The 21,636-nt window shown below is 31.5% G+C and overlaps 3 protein-coding genes across 5 annotated transcripts; 2 read left to right on the forward strand and 1 right to left on the reverse strand.

Annotated features, from left to right (window-relative positions):
* The first annotated feature begins 3,693 nt into the window (after nucleotides 1–3,693).
* Nucleotides 3,694–5,671, forward strand: LOC121117184 (probable serine hydrolase). 2 transcript variants are annotated; one of them, XM_040711519.2, is made up of 4 exons: nucleotides 3,896–4,215; nucleotides 4,430–5,049; nucleotides 5,099–5,229; nucleotides 5,549–5,671. In XM_040711519.2, exons 1-4 carry the CDS (start codon nucleotides 4,035–4,037, stop codon nucleotides 5,601–5,603), a joined length of 987 nt encoding a protein of 328 aa, XP_040567453.1. In that variant the 5' UTR covers nucleotides 3,896–4,034; the 3' UTR covers nucleotides 5,604–5,671. The 2 variants fall into 2 exon arrangements, with proteins under 2 accessions (XP_040567452.1, XP_040567453.1); XM_040711518.2 differs by lacking the exon at nucleotides 5,549–5,671 and having other exon boundaries at nucleotides 3,694–4,215; nucleotides 5,099–5,524.
* Nucleotides 5,549–7,236, forward strand: LOC121117185 (serine hydrolase-like protein). 2 transcript variants are annotated; one of them, XM_040711520.2, is made up of 5 exons: nucleotides 5,549–5,684; nucleotides 5,871–5,941; nucleotides 5,999–6,262; nucleotides 6,506–6,789; nucleotides 6,849–7,236. In XM_040711520.2, exons 2-5 carry the CDS (start codon nucleotides 5,884–5,886, stop codon nucleotides 7,158–7,160), a joined length of 918 nt encoding a protein of 305 aa, XP_040567454.1. In that variant the 5' UTR covers nucleotides 5,549–5,684; nucleotides 5,871–5,883; the 3' UTR covers nucleotides 7,161–7,236. The 2 variants fall into 2 exon arrangements, with proteins under 2 accessions (XP_040567454.1, XP_071744740.1); XM_071888639.1 differs by having other exon boundaries at nucleotides 5,604–5,671.
* Nucleotides 6,357–8,626, reverse strand: LOC121117182 (lachesin). The gene is made up of 3 exons (XM_040711517.2): nucleotides 8,202–8,626; nucleotides 7,871–8,131; nucleotides 6,357–7,812 (listed from the first exon to the last, which is right to left on the reverse strand). The coding sequence occupies exons 1-3, from the start codon at nucleotides 8,551–8,553 to the stop codon at nucleotides 7,280–7,282; spliced, it is 1,146 nt and encodes a 381-aa protein (XP_040567451.1). The 5' UTR covers nucleotides 8,554–8,626; the 3' UTR covers nucleotides 6,357–7,279.
* Nucleotides 8,627–21,636: the final 13,010 nt, after the last annotated feature.

The following is a 21,636-nucleotide window of genomic DNA, read 5'->3' on the forward strand; positions in this document are numbered from 1 at the left end:
AGTAATATTTTTTTAAACAATATTAATAATACAGCTTTATATATTCATTCATTCCAATTTAGAATGAGAATCCGGCTCCCACTTTATTAATGTGTGGGGATAACTAATATTAATGTTCATTCCTTTGTGAATGTTTAATTCCATTAATTAAACAATTTGTTTCAGTAAATATATATTTAAACACTACAGAAACTCTCTATATTCCTCTAGCATTTAGTACTTAAAATCTATATCTAAACTGTAGAAATGGTTTATTTCATAAAAAGTCAAAGAGGTTTAAAAAAACTTAAACTCCAAACTTAGGTTTAAAATTGAGATATTCCAACAACGCCGATTTTAATTTAAAAATTAAATTTTTCACCGCGTTATTATTTTTGCCAATTACAGATATTATTGATGGATTTGTCGAGCTTGCCTATGATCGTGATTTAGATCAAGAGTTGGTGTCTTACTTTGAGATGCATTACATCTAGGGTATGCGAGGACAAGGAGAAGGAAAGTGACGCCAACATTCCAAATCGAAATGTGAAATGTTTGCTCGAGAACAATTAATAACAAAATAATAACTAATATTAGTGTAGAAGGATTCCACAATGACCTTCAATGCTCTATTTCTAATAAACATCCCAATCTTTGGAAATTGATAGATTATTTAAAAATAGAAGAAGGTTTGGCATGAAAAAAAAGTGATTTAGAAGGCATTAGAAAGCAATATCTTGGAATTTACATTCTTTTTAAATATTTAATATGATCTTATTCGTGAACAATTAATTATTAAATGAAGCAAAATACAAAGTCTGATATTTCAATTACTCCTGGTGGCTTATCTATAAGCTCATTACAAATTTACTAGCAAATATTTATTTCAGAAATGCCATTAGTCCCAAGGTCACCTTTATCACAAAATTGAAGAAGGAGAGTAGACAAAATTCAGAAGATTTTCGAAGGTTTTCTTTTTTTTTTACAGATTGTCTGACTTAACGGGAGCTAATATGATTACTGATTACGCTTAAGTTGAATTGAACAATTTATAGACTAATCGATTGACAAAAAGTTAAAAGATCTGAATAGAAGTTTTATTTACTATAAATGTTGTATTTTAAATAATCAACAAATTTTACATTTTTAAATATTTTATAGATATTGTTTATTGAAGTCATATAATTTTTCCCAGAATTTTATCTTCATATAAATCAGGTTACTTGGCTTGTCTCCAAATTATGCTAATTATCAAATATAAGTCAAAAATTTATTTTATGAAGGTTTCCCCCTCAGCAAATATGAAGTTTTTTGATTTCAATTATCGAACTTCACCCAGTTATCCCTCTTTCCTCTTTAGTTTATATCCCAGCTGCTTGGTTTGTTCAGGGGCATCCGGACGGGGGGGTGGGGAGATGAAAAAACATGGGAGACTATTTTTAACAGATTAATGTTTGGAACAATTACGACTTGTTTTTTATTCACAAAACCTTTGGACGGACACGAATCGGAATGACAGTTATGATAGCATTCAGGGGAAAAAATAAAGGTGAGAGAGTATCATAATCATATATAACTTGCCTTGGAACTACGTGGAAAGATTATCAATTCCTAGCCATAGGAAGTGATCTTTCCTACTACGAAGCAATCGGATATACAGGACCAACTGTTATTATTTACTCATCTCTATTATTAAAAATGATTTACTCGTGAAGGAGTGTTACTATCTAAATCTTCTTCTCGTACTGTGTGCTCATGGTGGTAACTTTGACAATGTTTTTCTTGGCAATCGACAGCTAATTATGTGTTCTACAAAATTGTAAAAAATGACTTTTAACCCTTAATAATTTGCATACTAGAGATAAGTAAATAATTACCGTTGGCATAGTATGGATCCCCATCCTTCCCCTTCTTAGGAATCCATATTTTCCCATTTGTATATCCTAGCCACACACCTTCTGATCCTTTCTTCATCTTCTGTTCAAAGGATATTACATCTTTGTACTTAATTCAGTGGATTTCATCTCTTTTAATAAAATGATCGTTCAATTTGCAAATGCCCCTTCAAGTCATTGTCCGTGATAGTTGCGTCTTACCTTGTGCATCATTAGATAGGGAAATACAACATTAACTTAATATTAGAGAGATATTTATAAATGTTAGTTAATATTTGAATAATACTCGGGAAAATCAAATTTTCTAAAGCATCCACACTTTAATATTGCTTAAAGTAGTTTGTAATACATACCAATAATAGTTCCACTAATAATAATAAGAAGGATTTTGAAATTTCTACTCGCCTGATAACAATCCCATTAACGAAATAGCTTTTGCATGTCGAAAATAAAATCGTATTAAGTATCAATAATATAAAAAATAAAATAAAGGAGAACTCATAAATATAAGTTTTAAATTTAGAAGAATATCATTGACGTTTTATTATTTTTCCAATCAATACAAAAACAATCATATTATTTTGTTACATTTTTGATTTTAAATTTTGTTTTCAGAAAAAAACAACTTATAATTAGATAGGATTGGCAAACATTAAATAATTATTTTATTTGAGTGGAGAACCTAGATCTTCGCGAGAGGAATATTCCAACTGAATTCAGATGTTCCAACCGAAGTTAAGAGTTGTGTTATATATTTAATAGAACATATTATCTCTTAAAAGTTCGATGTAATTGTATTTTCTACAATTAATTTATTTGTGTGGAGATCCTAGTTCTTAGGAAGAGTAATAAGTAATAACAATAGTAATGACTTGGTGACAAGCAATTTAGTTAGTTAGAAGAGGATTCCCAACTCAACACGTTTCGGAATTGAAATGATATTTCAATATAAGTCTACAGAAGTTAAGAGGTATGATATATTATTTTTAGAACACATAATAACTTAGGAGTGCCAAATAACTATTTAAATGTAATAACAGAATATACGAGTCTAGAATAATCTTCTACTTTATTTTTTCAATGATAATAGAGACTCACAAGCATTAAAGAAATCAGAATTGAGGTTGAAGTGTCCAAGTTATATAATTATCCATGTAGACCGTATATCACGAAGTCCAATTTATAAATGGAATTGATATAAATGTGATAGGGATGAGTGATTTTTGCGTTATATACATCCGGAAAACTGAAGGACTCTTATTAATGGAATAGTATTCTTAGAGTAGGAGACGAAGCAAAGTTGACTTTCAAGAATTTTAAAGAAGGAGCTGTGGGTGGAGGATGAGAACTCTCTCTGATCCTCATTGGGTATCTCAGTCGATTATTCTGTCGTGTTATGGAACTCCTTAGTTATTATATGAAGAAGAATACGATGATTCCGTAGAAGATCAGAAGTGACTATTATCACAGACCTTGATGTGAAGGGGTATCTGCTCAAAGAAGGATTCTTCCATTAAGGATATGAGATCCACCGAGTGAATCACAAAGAGGCGAGATCCCTTGAGCAGACCATGACATTGAAGAGAGTATCAGAAGCCGTGTGGATTGGATATCGAAGTGAAAAAATAAGAATTCCTAGAAACGGGAGGGATTCATGGACGCGGATCCATAAATCCAATTGCTTTGGGGTATACTGTACATACTTTCTCTTTCTATCTCGAAATTGGAGAGTAATGGAATTCAATGTCCTATGTACACGTGTCCAAAGGTTTTGTCAATAAAAAAGAAGTCTTAAGTCCTCCCTTTATATAATAGTTCCAGTCCACTGTCCAAGCCCAGACTTAGAACATTCTAATCCAATCTTGAAATTTGTTATGTAATCCTAATGCTTAGCGCATTGGGTAATATTACTAAGGAGTAAGGAGTAATGGGCGGCAAAGGACGATTATTGAATTTACCTTTGCTTACGTCATAAATGAACAGAAAAAGAGTAAAAGCGTAGAAACTACACAGTGTTTGTCTTTCACATATGTTTAGTCATAATTTGAGTAATACGGCCATTATTTAATTCATAAAATATTAATAGTTATAGTAATAATTAATATTATTATACATCATTCTTGCTTTTGTTAATTGATTATTTAATATTTGGGATTGAGTATGGCGTTAACAAGACTTTTGAATGGCTCAGGTTTCTCGGTCAGCATGCTTCCATTCCGCTCCATCGTCATGGGATCTCATTCACTTTCGTCATCAACGTCGGGCTATGTAGCTAAGGAAATTTCCATTCCTGTTCATTGGGGTCAAGTATGTGGAAAGTTATGGGAAGAGCCAAGTCCAGGTTTAAACAAAATTATTATTTCCCCGTTAGTTATTTTATAGTTTATAAATAACAGATTCTTACAATCCTATTCATTATTAACTTATTCCTATTAGTTATTATTAAAAGTTATAGGATTATATTTATAATTTAAATAACTTGTATATTAATTTACTTACATTCTTTAATATTATTCCTTTTACTTATTAACTAATTTTCCTTTTTATGTGAAAAGGTAAAAAAAAAACGATATTTGGACTTCATGGCTGGATGGATAATGCAAATTCCATGGATGGTATTGCCCCTAAATTACCTCCAGGCTACAAATTTTATAGTTTTGATCAACCAGGCTGTGGATTTTCTAGTCCAAACGCAGATGCTTGGGGTTACAATTTTGCACATATATTCCTTTGGATCAAACATATGAAACTCGAATTGGGGTTAAAGGAAGAAAAGATATCAATCATTGGATTCTCTTTGGGTGCCGTATTTGCTCAAATGTATGCATGTTTATCACCTTCGGATATAGACAAAATTGTTCAAATTGACATAATTCATGGACCCATTCTGCCTCAGAGTAATCAATTACATATGCTTCAAGTGTATATGACCACTGCACTTAGACTCAATAAAAACATTCATAGTAAGCAAAAACCTCCAGAGTATGATTATGAAGAGGCCATAGAGATATATATGAAGGCATATGCAGAGTTCAACGGAGAAAATGCGTTAACAAGGAAGTCGGCTGAAATTCTCATGAATAGAGGATTGGAAAAAACTCCTTCTGGGAAATACAAATGGCGTATGGATCCCAGAGTTGGCCTTCCGGCTTTAAATAATCTTAGTCAAGAAATCGTGAGTAAATTAACTGTACATAAAAAAAAATCTATTATTATTGTGATAGGTTGATATAATTGCAACATCGGTCAAACATCCACTTTTGCTCATTAAAGCTACTGATTCGTGTTTATATGTTGAGCCAAATCAAGCGGAAAGATTTTTGTCTTTATTAAGAGAAGGGAATCCTAAATTCAAGTACGTAGAAGTAGAAGGAGGTCATCATGTCCATCTAAATTATCCAGAGCGAGTTACTCCTCATATACATGACTTTTTTAACACCAAAGGATAAAACTGAACTTCTCCATAGTTAACTGATAACAGTGATAATATTATGATAATCGTTGTGTTATCAAATTGAACTTCAACATGTTCCTTTTTAACAGAATTAATTCATTTATTATCTTACCGACTCATTCCTTGTATTTTTCATTATTCTTTAATGTTCATCCAATAAAATATGTCAGTATGTTAGTAGACATACACATACTAATTTAATTTTGATTATTTTATATAGATTCTTGACATCTATTCCTGTCCCTCATCAACAACTATCAGAATTAACATTTTAAATGTTTCAAACTCAAAGAATATTAAAATTCCTAAATTATTCGCCTATTTCAAATAAATCGAAAAAGAGGTCTTCTAGATGTGTAAAAAGCTAATTATATAATTTAAAAGATACAAAGTTGTACGTAATTTAATTGTTATCTACAATCAATCTTTTTTTTTTTTAACTAAGAAAATAATACATCGATAATAACTAATTAGTTAATTTTTCTTTATCTGTGACATAAATAGAATATAATTTTACACATCTATTCTAACTTCTCTTGAAGAATATTAAGAAAAATGAGTAATTGGAGTGGAGAGGAATTTACCATTCCTGTTCCGTGGGGAGTTATTGCTGGTAGTTAAAACTCCTACATACTTTGCTAGTATAAAATATTTAACAATGTCATTTTAGGTCGTAAATGGGGAGACTCTAAGGGTCATCCTTGGTTAGCTTTACATGGATGGCTGGATAATGCTGGAACGTTTGATAAATTAGTACCTCTATTCCCCAAAAATCATCGACTATACTGTATTGATTATCCTGGACATGGATTTAGTTCGCATATTCCTAAAGGAATGATGTATCATTTTATAGAATCTACGTCGTATTTACGCAGAATAGCAAATCATTTGAATCTTGATAAATATAGCTTGATGGGTCATTCATTTGGAGGAGGTACTCGAACTTTTTTTTCAAGTATACCCATTCTTGTTTTTTTGTTAATTAATTCAAATTCTATGGTTGTATCATTTATAAAATTAATAAATTATTTTACTTTTGTAATGATTTATTTATATATTTTGTGTCTATATAAAATAATACATCTTGAATTTTAGCAAATAGATAAGTTAATTATAATTAGTTTATTGAAGGTTTCAATTATTATATTATACTACATTAATTTATATCTTCTTTTAGCTATTTCCATGATTCATACTGGGATAGACTCAGAGCCAATATCACACGTCATATCAATTGACTTAATTCGTCCTTATGTAGTCGAATCAAATGTTATTGTTGAATCCGCCAAAAATAGTATCGATACTCTTTTTACTATTGAGAGAAAGTTTGAAATGGAGCCAGAAAAAGTTTATAGCTATGAGGAAGTATTTAAAAAGTTGGAATTAGCCTTAAATAGATCCAATAATCAACCTCACAAGTCTAAAGATTCGATTGATACTCTGTTAAAAAGAGGATTGCAGGTAAAATTAAAATAAGTTGTGCATATTTAGTATTGATGATTCTCCCCCAATAAAATTAGAAGTCCAAGTGTGGAGAAGGTTTTATTCTCACTAGAGATGCTCGTCATTTAGTTCCAACACTTCAAAGGCTTACACCACAACTTTATAAGGAGGTTTTGAAAAGAATTAATGTACCGCATATGATCATAAAATCTGATAAGTCGTTATTTTATGGGGATGAAGAAGAGGTGATGGAGAATGTTAAACTTTTAAAAGACAGTAACCCAATGTTTGAGTATGTTTTGGTTGATGGGTATCATCATGTTCACTTGGACGATCCTAAAAAGGTTATAACCCACATTGAAAACTTTCTAAACAAATATCCTGTTTGAAACAGTCGGTCGATATAATATTTTGCTAAAATTTATATTGTATATTAAGTGAAATATATGTTTCTTTTTCATGGTACATTATTTTGATTATGTTTTCAACAATTAAATAATAGCTTCTTTTAATATAGAAATGTTCGTAATAGCGATGCTGAAATTAAATAGATAAATTTTGATTGGAAATTAATTTTGACAGCATGAGAATTATACGTATACTCTCCACAAGCTGGAGGGCAAATTGGTACTACAGTCTCGAAGAGTTCTACAGTGCCAGAAGATTCACCAAGTGTATTTGTCGCTCTGCATGTGTAGTTTGAGTATTGTTTCTTTTCTATTGTTAATACTGTAAGTCTAGTTAACGTGATGATATCACTATTAGGGTAATGTGAAATTGTGTAATGTTGAGAATTTTGAAGTTTCTTTCTATTTTTGAACCACTCTATTGCGGGGGCCGGGTATGCGTCAATTGAACAAACAAGCTCTGCATCAAATTGTAGCGCCTGGCCCAATCTTTTTCGTGGAATTGTAATCTCTGGAGCAAATTCTACTTCAACGTAAACATTTCTCCTAGCACCTGTACCTACTACATTCGTTGCAACACAGTAGTAGGTTCCTCGATGATCATTTCTCACATGGTCAAATTGCAGGATGTTGCCTAAAACATATGTTTAGGTAATCAATTCAGGATATTGCTTAATATCTGCCATGAATACCTTTAAACACTGAGGTGTTGGTTGGAAGAATAGCATTGTCCTGTCTTCGCCAATAAATAGTGGGTGGTGGATATCCACTTGCGTAGCACCTTAATTCCACCTTTTGACCTGCTAGAACAACCACAGATCTTGTTGAGTTGTCTGATATAATAGGAGGGCGTCGAACAATCAAAGGAACTTCTGCAACCTCTTTATCCACTAAGGATATGATGACTTGACATTGGTAGACAGCGGCATCCGTTTCTTGGATATCATTTATTCCTGTAAAAATAATTCGTTGTTTTCTTCAATCTCAAATTGGGTTGAATTTTATGTTTTATTTCAAATTTACCTAGAGTATACGTGGATGAATTTTTATCCAAATTGATTGAAAAACGAGGATCGTTTAAAACCATAGTCTGGCTCGTCGTTATGATAAGATCATTATTACGATCCACATCATCTAATTTTATCCATATTACAGGATATTCTTGAGCATAATGGATAGAACATTTCATACGAGCATCTCCTCCTATATCAGTCACAATTTCTGGTTGTGTTATATATGAAATGGTGGGTCTTCTTTGTTGAGCTTCGTTAGGATGTAAAAGATGGAAGAACAAAAATAAAACTTTTGGAAGATACATTTTGAAAGCAATATCAAATTGAATAGTCAAAATATAAATTATGTTGTGGAAACTCATAAAATAAACACAGGTATTGAAAACTCAAGCAGGTATTCTCATTTTTTTCTTTTTTCGTTCATCGTGGATCGTTCAGCCATTATTTTCGCTCTGTTCCGCGTTCCGTTCCCCATTCCGTTTCGCGTTCCAATTATTAGTTAGTACCAGGGTTGTACAGTATACATACATACACTAGTGCACTCATTAAATGAAGTCGTACAGTTTTTGAGGCATAAAAAAGTCGGATACTCCAAATGAAATTACTAAATTAAATTTAGAAAAACGAGAAGGCTTTCATGTATATCTGGAGTGCCAAAGCTTTTTTTTTCTTTTGTCAGAAATGTTAATAGGAATCATTAAAAAAAAAATCAAACTAAAGTTCAAAAGACTAATAGCCGACTAAAATAACAATTTTTTATTTTCACAGAAGTAGAATAGCTATGTCTCTTGGGGTTCATATCAATCTCCTCTTAATCCCATATGTAAATATAGATGCATTAAGTCATAATTAATTATTAAAATCTGTTATATAATATAACTTATGACCAACTCTTAATAATACTGAGTCATTGCAATAAAATAGCATATTAGTAGCACGTCAACCCAAAAGGAAGTTGGAATAATTTTTCTCAAAATTGAACCTGAAATAAATTTTCCAACAAATTATAGTTCCTTTCAACGAGCAAAGGATTCTGATCCTTTTAAGGCACCGTTAATTGTACTTCAAGTAGCCAAAATTCACTGCCACATTTATAGAATTAGAAAATTAAAAAATTATATTTCTAAGACAATATTGAGTCAAATGAAGTCAGGCAAAGAAAACGGAGTTTTTAAACTACAGATCACAATCATGGATATTTCAATTTATCTCAGAAATTCGAATTCAATACCTATAATTGACCGTAATATGTCTTTGAAATATTGCCGGTAATTTTATAAATATAAATGATTGAACCTTTGTATATATGATTCGTGTATTTTTGATAAAAATAAATAGTTTTTTTAAACTAAGCCCCGACATGTAGGCCACATTGAAAAAATACATTGCAGCCATGATTAATAGAAATACTATTACCCTTGATTGCAGCCAGTAACGTTAAACATAATATCTAACTTAAATATCCACTCAACGTGAAGTACTTTAAATCCCTACGAAAAATTAAAACAAAAAATAAAAAATTAAGAGTGTGAGAATTCATTTTATAGAGTAAAAGAAAACTTAAATTATTACTTCATAAAAGGGTTATAAATAATAACTATGTAATTTTTAAAGGGGTTAATTCACATTTACACGAATATTAATATCAGGGGTGTCTGCACTCTACAGGGGTGGAGGCTTTAGATACCTCCCCAATTTCAAAAATTGCCCCTGAATTTGCATAGTTTCTGAAATTGAAGTACTACAGCAACCCGGTATTTTTTCTCTCTGATGAACAGACCTTTACCGTTTACCCCTTCTAAAACAAGCAAAATGATCGGGTGGTATGGTTTGGCAAGGCTGATAACAGTATCAGGACAGTCAACAAGACCAAATATCCGGCCTCTGTGATGATGTTGGGAGATGAACTGGAAAAAAATCCCTCTAATTTGGTTACCTGTCAGATAACGGTTACACGCGCCCATCTACTTGGTGGTGTTGAAGGAAAATAGGGTCCCATAGATTAGCAAGACTGTAAAAGTCCAACAAGGCCACATACGTAATTCAGCAGTAGGGGGGGGGCTCTGGCCCATCCTCTGATATTGTACAAGAGTGGGTGGATAAGCAACATGAACTTCTTGTCCAAGAACCTTTTGCCCTTCAGAGTCCAGATCTGAATCCACTGGAATACTCAATTTGTTTTAAATTGAAAAGAAGGCCTGCAAAGTCCGCCACCCAAATATTGATGCCCTGAAGACCTCTGTTAATCAGCAGTAGAGTATCAGGAAAAAGGGATACGTTGTCAATGTGTGCAAGGGGTTCCAGAGGCGGTTTGAGGATGTCATTGAGAATGATGGTGGCCAGATTCATAATTAATGTGTATTGTTATAGTAAAAAATATTATTAAGTAAAATTTTCTATACGTACATCATCCTGATCAATTATGAGTATTTTAATGACTACTTAGAGACAGGTCTCAGTACTTTTTCTACACCCTGTACGATTACTTTTCTACATATATATAATTTTATAATGATCACCCTGCGTGTCGCTAGTATAATATATAGTATATATACTATGTCCCTGGGTATAAAATTGTTTGAAAATTTGTTGAAATAAAATGGAACTATCCTACATTCAGTTATGGCACCTCTCCTTGGAAACAAACTTGAAAACTAGTTCCTCTGCTTGTAGTAGAATTAAAGGATCTATAACGTAATAATTCCTTGTGTAAGTTTTGAAACGCTGATATATTTTTGCTGTAAGTTGATTTAGCCGATGGAGTTAAAGAAAGGAAAGGATCAACCAGATATACCCAATGAATGCACCTGTAGAAAGCATAACTTCCAGGAATTCTAAGTTGATAAATCATTTTAATGTACAAGCTAGCCATTTTAGTTACATCTTCATACTTATGAAGAAAAGATGCAACATATTCTACATGGTACAGAGCAGGCTTGTAAGTGTTCTGCTATTTTGGCGATCCGTTCAGGGTTTCAATTATTTTTTTCCCCGTTCAGTCATGATTTCCTTTCCGCGTTACAATCATAAGGTAGTACCATATATACTGTATGACAGCAAATCGCGACTTCCACTTTAATAATGTCAAGGAGACATCAGTTCAGAAATAAGTTTCAAGATTTTTAACACGATAATGCTATAAATATTGTCGTTCAAATGAGCTACAATTGACTAAAATCGGTTCATTCATAGTTGAAATCGAGGACGAAAGGTAAAGTATAGCTGATTTTAGTCGTACCCTGAACAAAATCAAGAACAGAGAAACTGAACCGTGGACTAGTTGAGAAACTCCAAGAACGACTGCTACCCTGCCTACGCGGTCAACGAGGTTCCGCTATTCAACAAGACCAAGTTACTAGCCTCTACGATGATGCTGGAAATCGTGGTATCAGATGGAAAGAGGATGCCCCCATATTGGTTCCCGGAAGGCTTGAAAATCGTGGGCAAGGAGTACTGGGACGTCCTGAAGAAAGTGGTCTTGCCCTGGACGAAGGCTAGATTCAGAATCAAAGATTAAAAAAATTCTGGCCATAAATGGGTTAAGACCGATTATTTATGAGGCTTGATGCAAGAGCATTTGAAAAATCTTAATGTCATAACAAAAATTTATTTTCCTGACGAATGTTTACAATTTTTCTTTCTTACAATTAACCCTTTCAATGCCAGTGTATCTGATGTCTCTGATGTCGACTCCGATGGCTCTCTTGATGGTTGTTACACACACGTTTCTGGTCTTTGCGAACTTGACAATGGAGGGGGTCAGATTGGCATCGATCACAAAGCCGACAGAATCCAAGATATAAGTCATTGAAATTTTCCCCAATTTATCGGGACCATCCTGTAGAACAATCGCAAGATATGACATTATGTTATACAAAAAAATAAATTTATATATAACATACATTATTTATAATTTATTAATAGATAAGATATTTTAAGATTTACACTATCAAGAAGTTCATTACAAACTCATACATCTAAGACGACCCTAAGCTTCTGTAGAAACAATATGGCTGACATCTGGCCTGCCTCCAAGTTGTCTTCCTCTAGCCCTGATCTCAAAACTCTGGACTTTGTAATTTGTAGTATCCGGCAGAAAATTTCTGCCGTACCTCTCATCCAAATTTGGGTTAACTCCGAGCTGCCATCATTATCACAGCATTGTACGCCGTATACTCGGTCTTTGTCGTCATAAGCTGCGCGTTTAGGCTGTTATTACTTGTGAAGGAGAATATATTGATTAATAAATATAGTATTAAACATATTACACCTTGACTTTTCTTTAGTCAATAAACATAACTTTTTTCGTAATTTAGACATGCTATTGCAAGTTTTGAGTACCCGCTCTTTACATTTAGTACATAAATTCCCCTTGGGTATAGTTGTATCAATGACGTAAGTAAAAACTCTCTATTCATGTCCATTATTAGTTTTCTCTAGGTTGATCTGTTGAACTCGAATCGACCCTTGTTAAGCTCTGGACAATTCCTTACAATCGTTATATAATCATAGTTCTACAGTTTTGGACCTTTATTATTTCTGTTTTTTTGGAGGAAAGGTTGAGAGAAACAATAAAATAATATTGTAAAAGTTTTGAAATATGTATTTTTATTCATGCATATCAAAGGGTCGAAGAAAGTTTGAGATGGCATATATAAGTCTTAAGAAATTAATTGGATATTACTGGGTATTATTTTTTTTAAGTAGTAAAATTATTTTTCCAAGTTTTACTTAATTTCAGAAAAACGTATTGAAGTTCAGACATATTTGATGATACCTTGTTTAAGAAAAAAAAAATTAGATCAACGATCTTCGAATAACGCAACAAAAGAATCCATACATTTCTTCAACCGGGGATTACTCTTTCAGAGTTCGCGAAGCAGGTAAGAAAGACAAGGACAACCGTTTACTATGTCAAAAGGAGTACAATCGCCGTAAATGCATGGGTAGATATATCACCAACCTTACAGTCTGGATTTTAACTCTCTGTATTATGTTTTCTAGCCACAAAATAAAAAGAAAGGTTGTATGCCCTTTGTATTGATACTCTGAAGAACACAGTCAATGAGAAGTGAACAATTATGTCCGAAGTTTACATCAAAGCTGTCCAATAGCTTTCGCGCATCCAATAAGGGCTGTCATATTCAGTAAAAATATTCATCATTGTCCTATTTATATAAATTTATCCATTTCAATTTAATAATTTTCTACAGCCTTTGTTCTTGATGAAGTACGAGTAAATTTTTTGTTTCACTCCGTATTCAAAATTGATTAATTTTACTTTAAAAAACGTTTATTGTATATTTATCTAAATAGATACATACATATATCTATGAGTAGATATGACTAAAAAAGAAGTAGACTTCTTCTTTCATTAATAGTTAATTAATGAAAATCATAATGAGGTGAGATAGAAGAATTAGGAAGTAGACTAGGGAGGAAATATGATCGTAAATGTAAAATGTTCTCAAAAAGGATAAGAAAAGAAAAAGTGGATGATTAAAGTCTAGATTAATTATATGATAACTCTAAATTGGATTTTACGATATCTAAAATTGATGAATTATTTTCTTTTATCATTCAATATATTTTTCCTATAAAAAGAAAGAAACATATTTAAAAGAATGTTGGGAAACATCGAAAATCACATTGCTTTTATATTTAAGTCAGTATTGTATAGAGCTGAGACAGTAAACTAAAGCCATGGTTCAGTACAAACCACGGTACACCTTTAACAGTACGCGGTTCGTTATAGTATACAACTTAAATGATTTTTTAAATATAATTAATGTAGTTTTTTCAAGTTTTTTGATATTTTATACTTTAATAGTTTATTTTCTGTACAAATAAATTATTTCTAAATATAAGAGTACTTAACTTCTCTAAAAAACAAAAGTTGATGTAAAATATACAAGTTTGATAATATAATACAAATCATTAATGAATTTATGATTTATTTTGCGAAAAGATGAGCTTGTCTTCATTTTCCAATAATAACCAAGACTGATTAGCATTCACAATATCGCCGACTGTCGAAAAAAAACTTTTGCTTGATACCTGAAGTTGCGAAGTATCGTCAAGGTCACTTGGAAACATAGATAAATTTATCTAAATTATCCCTCCACCATACCACTAGGTTTTCGTCAACTGCGGTGTATTATATAATTTTTTAAAGTCAGATTCGATAGTATCATATCAATATTAAAGGCCCAAAATATATGTTCGATTTTGTAAAAAATAATAACCTATGCAATCGCTCTGGCTTATTTATAAACATATGTTACGTATAATATTTACCCAAATAAAGACGGATAAAAAAATTACCATAATTTTATATGATCAAAATATTTGATATGTAATTAAATATGTATATATGTACGTACTGCACCGAGGGTAAAAATATATCTAACCGTAAGGGTCGTACCGAACTGAACTGCTGTACAATCCCGAATCGTACCAGCCCAAGTATTGTAAACAACAGAATAGAACCCATTAGTATAAAATATATTAATTGTAAATTTGCAAACGATGAAAAAATCCTAAATTGGAAAGATTATGAACTTCTTTTTCTCTTTCAATATGGCTAGATCAAGCTAGAGTTTGTTGAAAGGAATGTAACATTTTGAAAAAGATTTTACGAATTAACAATTTACAATTGGAACACTGAGAATCTTCTTATGAAGCAGAGATATACCCATATTGATAGTTTGTAAAGCTGGAAGCTAATCAGCCAACAAATCTATGATGTTTATATCCTCTCTGTCATCGTAGATCAATATTTTCTATAGAGCATGGCCTATAAAATATTTTAATTATTAACGCTACCATATAGCTTGCTAAAGAATTCCGACCATTTGAAAGGTAGTTTGTTGATTTTTACTTTCAAGTGTTAAAACACTGAATAACAACGTAGGTTGCTATCTAAAGTTCTGGTCTAATTAAGAAAAAAACAAATAGTTATTAGCGAAATTGGCTAGCAAATTTCTTTGCTGAAATGCAAATGTCTTTCAATTAATGTATTTATTTTCGACAACGGAATCACCAGTATAACACTATTTCATAATTTCTTGTTTTCAGATCTTATATTTATCATCAGTACATAGAGCGATGCAGAGGCGCAGATAGGATTTTCAAAGTGGCTACCATTCTGGATATACATATATATATATATATGGATTTCTTTTTACTACAAGTTAAAGATATATATATATCTATATATGAATTTCTTTTTACTACAGTTTATATATATATATATTTAAGCTGTAGTAAAAAGGAATTAATTTTTTAATGGATTTTTTTAAATTATTATTTTTTTCGGTTAATATTAATCTAATTGGCAATCAAAACAGTGCTTACATGAAAGGTGGACTCGACAATTTTCATTATTTTATCCACATTTTTGACAATTGGTATTGCAGAACATGATGCATCTTTGACATCAAAATTACCGGAACAAAATAGACAAAACCAAAATTGTGTGTGATTGCCTTTTACAGTATCAGGATCATCAGTACTACTCACATTTTCAGCCACTTTTTTTTTTACTAAATCTTATCTTTCTAACAACATCGAGCGTAAACAGATCGCACTTATTTAACGCGAGCTACACTTTACTAAACCCATCTGTTGGAAGAAAAATTGATTTTTTCACTACATTTATTATCTATATACAAATTATGTAAAGATAGTATTAATAAGAGGTGTGGGGGGTTAAATGGGGCTACATAAAATCTGTAGAGACGTGTATTCACTCCTTCCCCAGCGCTAACTGCGCCCATGGAGGGATTTATTCTTTGGTTTTAAAGATATCTACATGTACATTCTACTCGATTTACAGTATTCCAATCCCTCGACTCGTGCCTAGAGGCTGCACATCGTTAACGCCTTTATTTTATCTTGCAGCCTTTTCCTTACAAGAAATAGAATATCGGTCCAAAATCAATCTTCAGATACACCTGACTCGAGTCATATGTCGGCAAGTCTGATTCGAATTTTGAGTCCTTTTACTCGAGTATATACAATACATCTCATCTCTGCTCGATGAATTATTGAGTAACCAAATTGATGAATTCTAAATCAAATTACAGAGTGGCAGGTGAACAAATTCTAATGTTAGATGCAGGTGTTATCTAAAAATCTTAATTACTTGATTTAGTTGTACTTAAATGAAAGTATGTACATATGATTTGAGAATGATACAATTACCTACAAATATCTCACTTTGTTATTAAAATATATGAATACAATGTACATACATTATTATCACATATAAATTATTCTCTATACTTCGCTTGTGCGTCCTCTGGTGTGATAATGTACAAATCATTTACAAATAAATGCCATGAATGAATTGTATATCTCAAATTTCTAAAAATGATGTTAATTATACATTTATAAATTAATTCCCTATTTTTTTTATTATTATTTTTTATTTTTTGGGTTAAAACCAATTAATTATTTTACTAGTCGAGTTTTCTTTAAAAAGTTTCTTAAAATGAATAAAATTCCATAAATATAAATTCTGAAATAAAGTCTTAGCTTACTCAAAAATCTATTAGAAAACAGTACAGAAATGGATTTAAAAAAATAAAATTAGAGATATATGTATTTAAATATATTTAAGCTTTTAGGCCTGCTCGACATCTAAAAATATCTTTATGATCGCTTTTGGAACCCAAAAAAGGAAAAAAAAGAGGGAATTATAGGATTCAGCACGAAAATCGGGGCCTACTGGGTAACTTTATTATATATCTATTTTTATACAGTATACCCATCGGGCACATCAATGTATACGGAATAGCAAAATGAACACAATGGGTTATCCAGTAGTGGTATAATCACCCAACTTGAAGAGGGGAAGTCATTTACCAACCCCATACTATAGATTTAGAAAATTATATTTGAAAAAAATCATTTATTAGGGAAATTGTATTTTTTTTTAAATAGAATAGATTTGAGATATTCTTTGAATGAGGCACTCCAAAATTATGTTCCCCTTCAGAATATTTTTTTTATTGACCCTGGCTTTTCTTCCAAATCTTGTGTATTTTTTTTTAAATCTCGTAAAAAAAAAAAGAAGGAACTTCAAGTCTTGTTGATTTTTTAATAAAAAAAGATTCTTTAAAAAAATTGAAATAGCTAATATTTTGAATAGTAAAACAATGTAGGAATCGCCGTAGCTCATGGACAACATGTTTGAGAGAAATTATTCTCTTGAACTCAATCTGTATAAGTTTGCCCATTCCTAGAGAAAGACTTTATGTACATGGATATCGCACAAAATTCCTTGGTTAAATGGACTAAATGAAATGCTATAGTGTTTATCTTGTATATCATTTCTGATACAGGTGGATTACCAAATCCAAATTGTGTACAGGCAGTTTATTAATAAGAACTTTGCATGTTACAATCTTAATACCTCCACAACTGTCGCTATCAAAATAAAAAAGGTCATGTTATTTTAAAAAACTTCTCCTTTATGATAAAGAAAATATATTATATTAACATTTTACTCTTTATTTTGACTGAGACAGTTGTTGGTTTTTGAAGTTTGACGATTATAATATGCAAAGTTTAAAAAAATAAATTGCCTATACACATATATGTGTACAAGCTTGGTTGATGTGCTAATCAGTCTTAAGAAGGTCAAAGAAGCAGCGGAAATAATTCTTGATGAAAAATTGTTATAATACAGTTGTTTCTACAGATATGAGAATATTTACTTTGAATGTGTATTATATAATTCATTATAAATTCGTCAAAATTATTATTATCTCATGTTTAGGGGGGTTAAGATTTGAAAATTTAATAAGTAGAAAGGAACTCCATCCGGTTCTTTCCTTTCTTTTACATTTAAAGGTTGAATAATTTCCTTTCAATTTCCCTGCAAATCTCACTTCCAGGATTACAGAAATTGAAAAATTAACTTGTATTTTTTTTTTGGAAGATATTTCAATATTCTCTCAATTAAATACAGTAAAATTATTTTCAAATAATCATCCTACTTGAAATCTAAGGCCATAACGAGTATACTGGGAGGTTCTAAATTAAAGTTCCATTGAAAAAGTTTAATTACTCACAGATTATGATTAGTATTAGAATGGATGTTATTACTTTTTCTGGTTTAATATTGTGCTACAGTTTACCAATATCTCATTCAATGTGCTAAACAACTTGGTGGGGACACCACGTCACTTACTTGGAACTAGTACACACAGATTCCGATTTTTTTTTTTTTTTTTTTTTTTTTTTGCCTATGCTGCCTCTTCGGCTTAGATCATGGAGTTCTTCGTTAGTGAAGTAGGATTTCTTTACCTCCAATTTTATAAATTTGCTTCAGTCTCTTTAAAATATATTTTATTACCGAATCTTTTGAGTATTCTCCTGAATTATTTTTCAAAATAAATACAATTGTTTGTTGTTATAAAAATGTATTTTTACTTTTCCATTTTCTATCTTTAACTAGTATAATGTCAGCTGTTATTCTAAATGTGCCAATCAGTTTCATCAAAATTAATGTGTACACTATTGTTATCCTAAATATGTTAAAAATATTTAATATTTCATTGTTTTTATTAATAATAAAATGATAATGTTTTAATTTTTATAAGCACTAATTTAATCTTGTTAATAAGTTTAATTTAAAAAAATAATACTTTTCCAAAATTTTAATCTATATTTACAAGTGAAAAATGGATGAAAAAGTTAGGAAAATTTTACAAATTTAAATAAATAATTTTTTTTTTTTGAATTTTGGAATTGTTTAATATTTGGTCTAACGTTTTACCTCAGTTCACTAACTAAGTAAAAAGATACAAATTACTTTGTAGGTTTAGAGTTTTATAAAGAAAGTTATTTTGTGAAACAATGTCACAAAGTGTGGAAGTGATTGAGAAATCAAAGTTGTGTAGATAAAAGGATAGTCTATACGTATAAAACTACAAAATATTAATGGTATTTGTTCTTGAGCTCAAAGAAAACAAAATTAGATTTGTTTTCTTTGAGCTCAAGAACAAATTTGTTTAAAAAATTGTTTTATTTTTTGAAGTGCACAAATCGTGGGAGTATTTTAGAAGATACAATGGAAAGGAGTCAAAATGTTAACTCTAATTTTAGCGCAGCTGCGATCGCGAAACAGTAGAAGTGGTCCAGACAGTTAATCTACAATGTTATATATATTGATTGAGATTGAGAGGAAGAAGGTGAGTGGAAGACACAATACATTTTTAAAATAGGCTAGGTTTGATTTATTCGCACAACCTCTATTTACAATTACTTTCATATTCATTTACCGTGTGTAAATTTGCTTGGTCTAATTTTGCTAAAAACGTGCTCCATTATTCAACAAATGTTTTGTAACTGTTATTGCTATAAAGCGAGTACTTTCAACATTTTTTAATAGCATTAGTTCAGGGAAAATATTATAACAATATTTAAATTCATATATATTTATTTTATTGTGCATTTTTAACAATCAACACCAAAAAGGGAGATGTAAACACCCTCATGAATTATTAAATAATGAACAAAAACGAAGTAAAAGAGAACATGCGTCAAACGTTTTTTTCTTTTCTAACCGCTATTCTTAGTTTTTTCTTTACACAAATCCCTTCTTTAACTATCCTTGACTTTTCTTAAGGTGTTTATCTAACCCAGAAAATGAAATATCCCGGTAATATCTTGTCTGTAACATATTTTTCCTCCAAAATCTATAACACAAAGAGAAGAAATATAATTGTTCGTTTGAGGAGATTTTTTTGCTTACGAAAAACCAAGGTCCTCAGAAGATATAGATTTTGGTATACAAAATATGACGTTATTTATCAGTTGTCCTCGTGACGAAAACCATTTTTTTACCTTCTCAGAATTCATCTTCGTTAATTTAATTAAAAGAGAGATTGTGTTATTAGTTATAGAGTAATTTATGGCAACCTCATCGCTTCTAGAGAACAAAAAAAAAAAAAAAAAAAGAAGTATTTTTGTAATCATACAGGTGTGCGCGTCTAAAACTGAACACTCCTTTAAATTTTAGTTACCTTGTCTACAGGCTTGAGGGCTTGACGAGGGATTTTCTTGTATACCTTAAGGCCAAGATCTTTCTTAACTAGCCGGTCCATGGTCCTTCTGCTGACGTTGAAGTCCCTGGAGAGGCCACTGACGGTAACCTTGCCTCTCTTGTCCCCGACAAACTTTTTCACGGCAGCAACCATTTCGTTCGACCTTCGAGGCCTTGACTTTAATCTTGTGGTCGCCTCAAGAGTCCCTTTGGCTACCAGGCTGTAAACGGTGGTGCGGCTGTGGTTCAGAACCTTGGCAATTTCAGTGGGAGTTTTTCCCCGCGCGGAAAGTTACATAACTACGACTCGACGTCTCTCCATATTATTGGCTGTTGTTTCGCTGTTGCTCTTTATATTTTGCTGGAGTTTTGTTTATAACTAGTCAAGACCCTTGCCTTGAAGTATAAACTGGTTTCAATTCAATAAAATCACGAATATGTCCATGGCGTAAAATTTAAAGGAGTGTTCAGTTTTAGACAAACACACCTGTATAAATTTAACAAAACTGATTACAAGGTAGTATTTTGACACTTACTACCGACTGTATACTGGGAATCGAGTCACATAACTTGTCTATTTGAAATAAATATGACCTTCTAAATGATTTTAAAAAAATGAACCAAAAAATCAAGAAGGTAATCCTGACAATTTGAACAATATAAGTTATCTCACAATAGTTGCAGAGGGAATCAAAAAACTTGGTGGATGTAAGTGGAAAAGGGGTAAATACGCACCCATTGAATCCATTCATGGACTCCGGCAAAAAATATTTTCGGTATCAAATGTCCACCTCTTCATTATTTCTAAATATGTCACTCCTCCCTGATCCAACGAAGAATACTTGGTCTTTCTGCCTGCGGATTAGAAACTGAGACAAGCAGACACATTTTCGAAAGTACTCAAGGATTCAAGGTATTATGGATGCTGTAGAAAACAATATTCTTGTACAATACGGGGTGAAGCTAGACGTCTTACACTGGCTCATAACGACGTCGAATCGGTACTGAAACTCTAGAAAAATTGCTAGCGTCCTCTCAATCCTATACCCGATCCGATATAAGGGAAAGTGGGATTCCAGACAGTTCCTAGAAATACATGAAGTAATCAATCCGTGTTCTCAGATATTTCACATATGAGGGAGCCTGGCTTGTATTGGGAGAATGGACGGACAGGGGTGTTGAGACAAGAAAGGATGGATATGAAAAAAATATATACATACATATATTATAAAATATGTTATGTATATGTTTTTTTACTTTACATTAATTGTTGGTTTCCCTCCTTTTATCCTTCGTTTATTTAAGTTGGTGGAAGGGAGGAAATAATATAAATTATTACGAATAAGTGATATATACACAAAAATTGTGCATATACATATATTATGTATTT

Source organism: Lepeophtheirus salmonis, chromosome 5 (assembly GCF_016086655.4).
Source record: "Lepeophtheirus salmonis chromosome 5, UVic_Lsal_1.4, whole genome shotgun sequence".
Taxonomy (NCBI): Eukaryota; Metazoa; Arthropoda; class Copepoda; order Siphonostomatoida; family Caligidae; genus Lepeophtheirus; species Lepeophtheirus salmonis.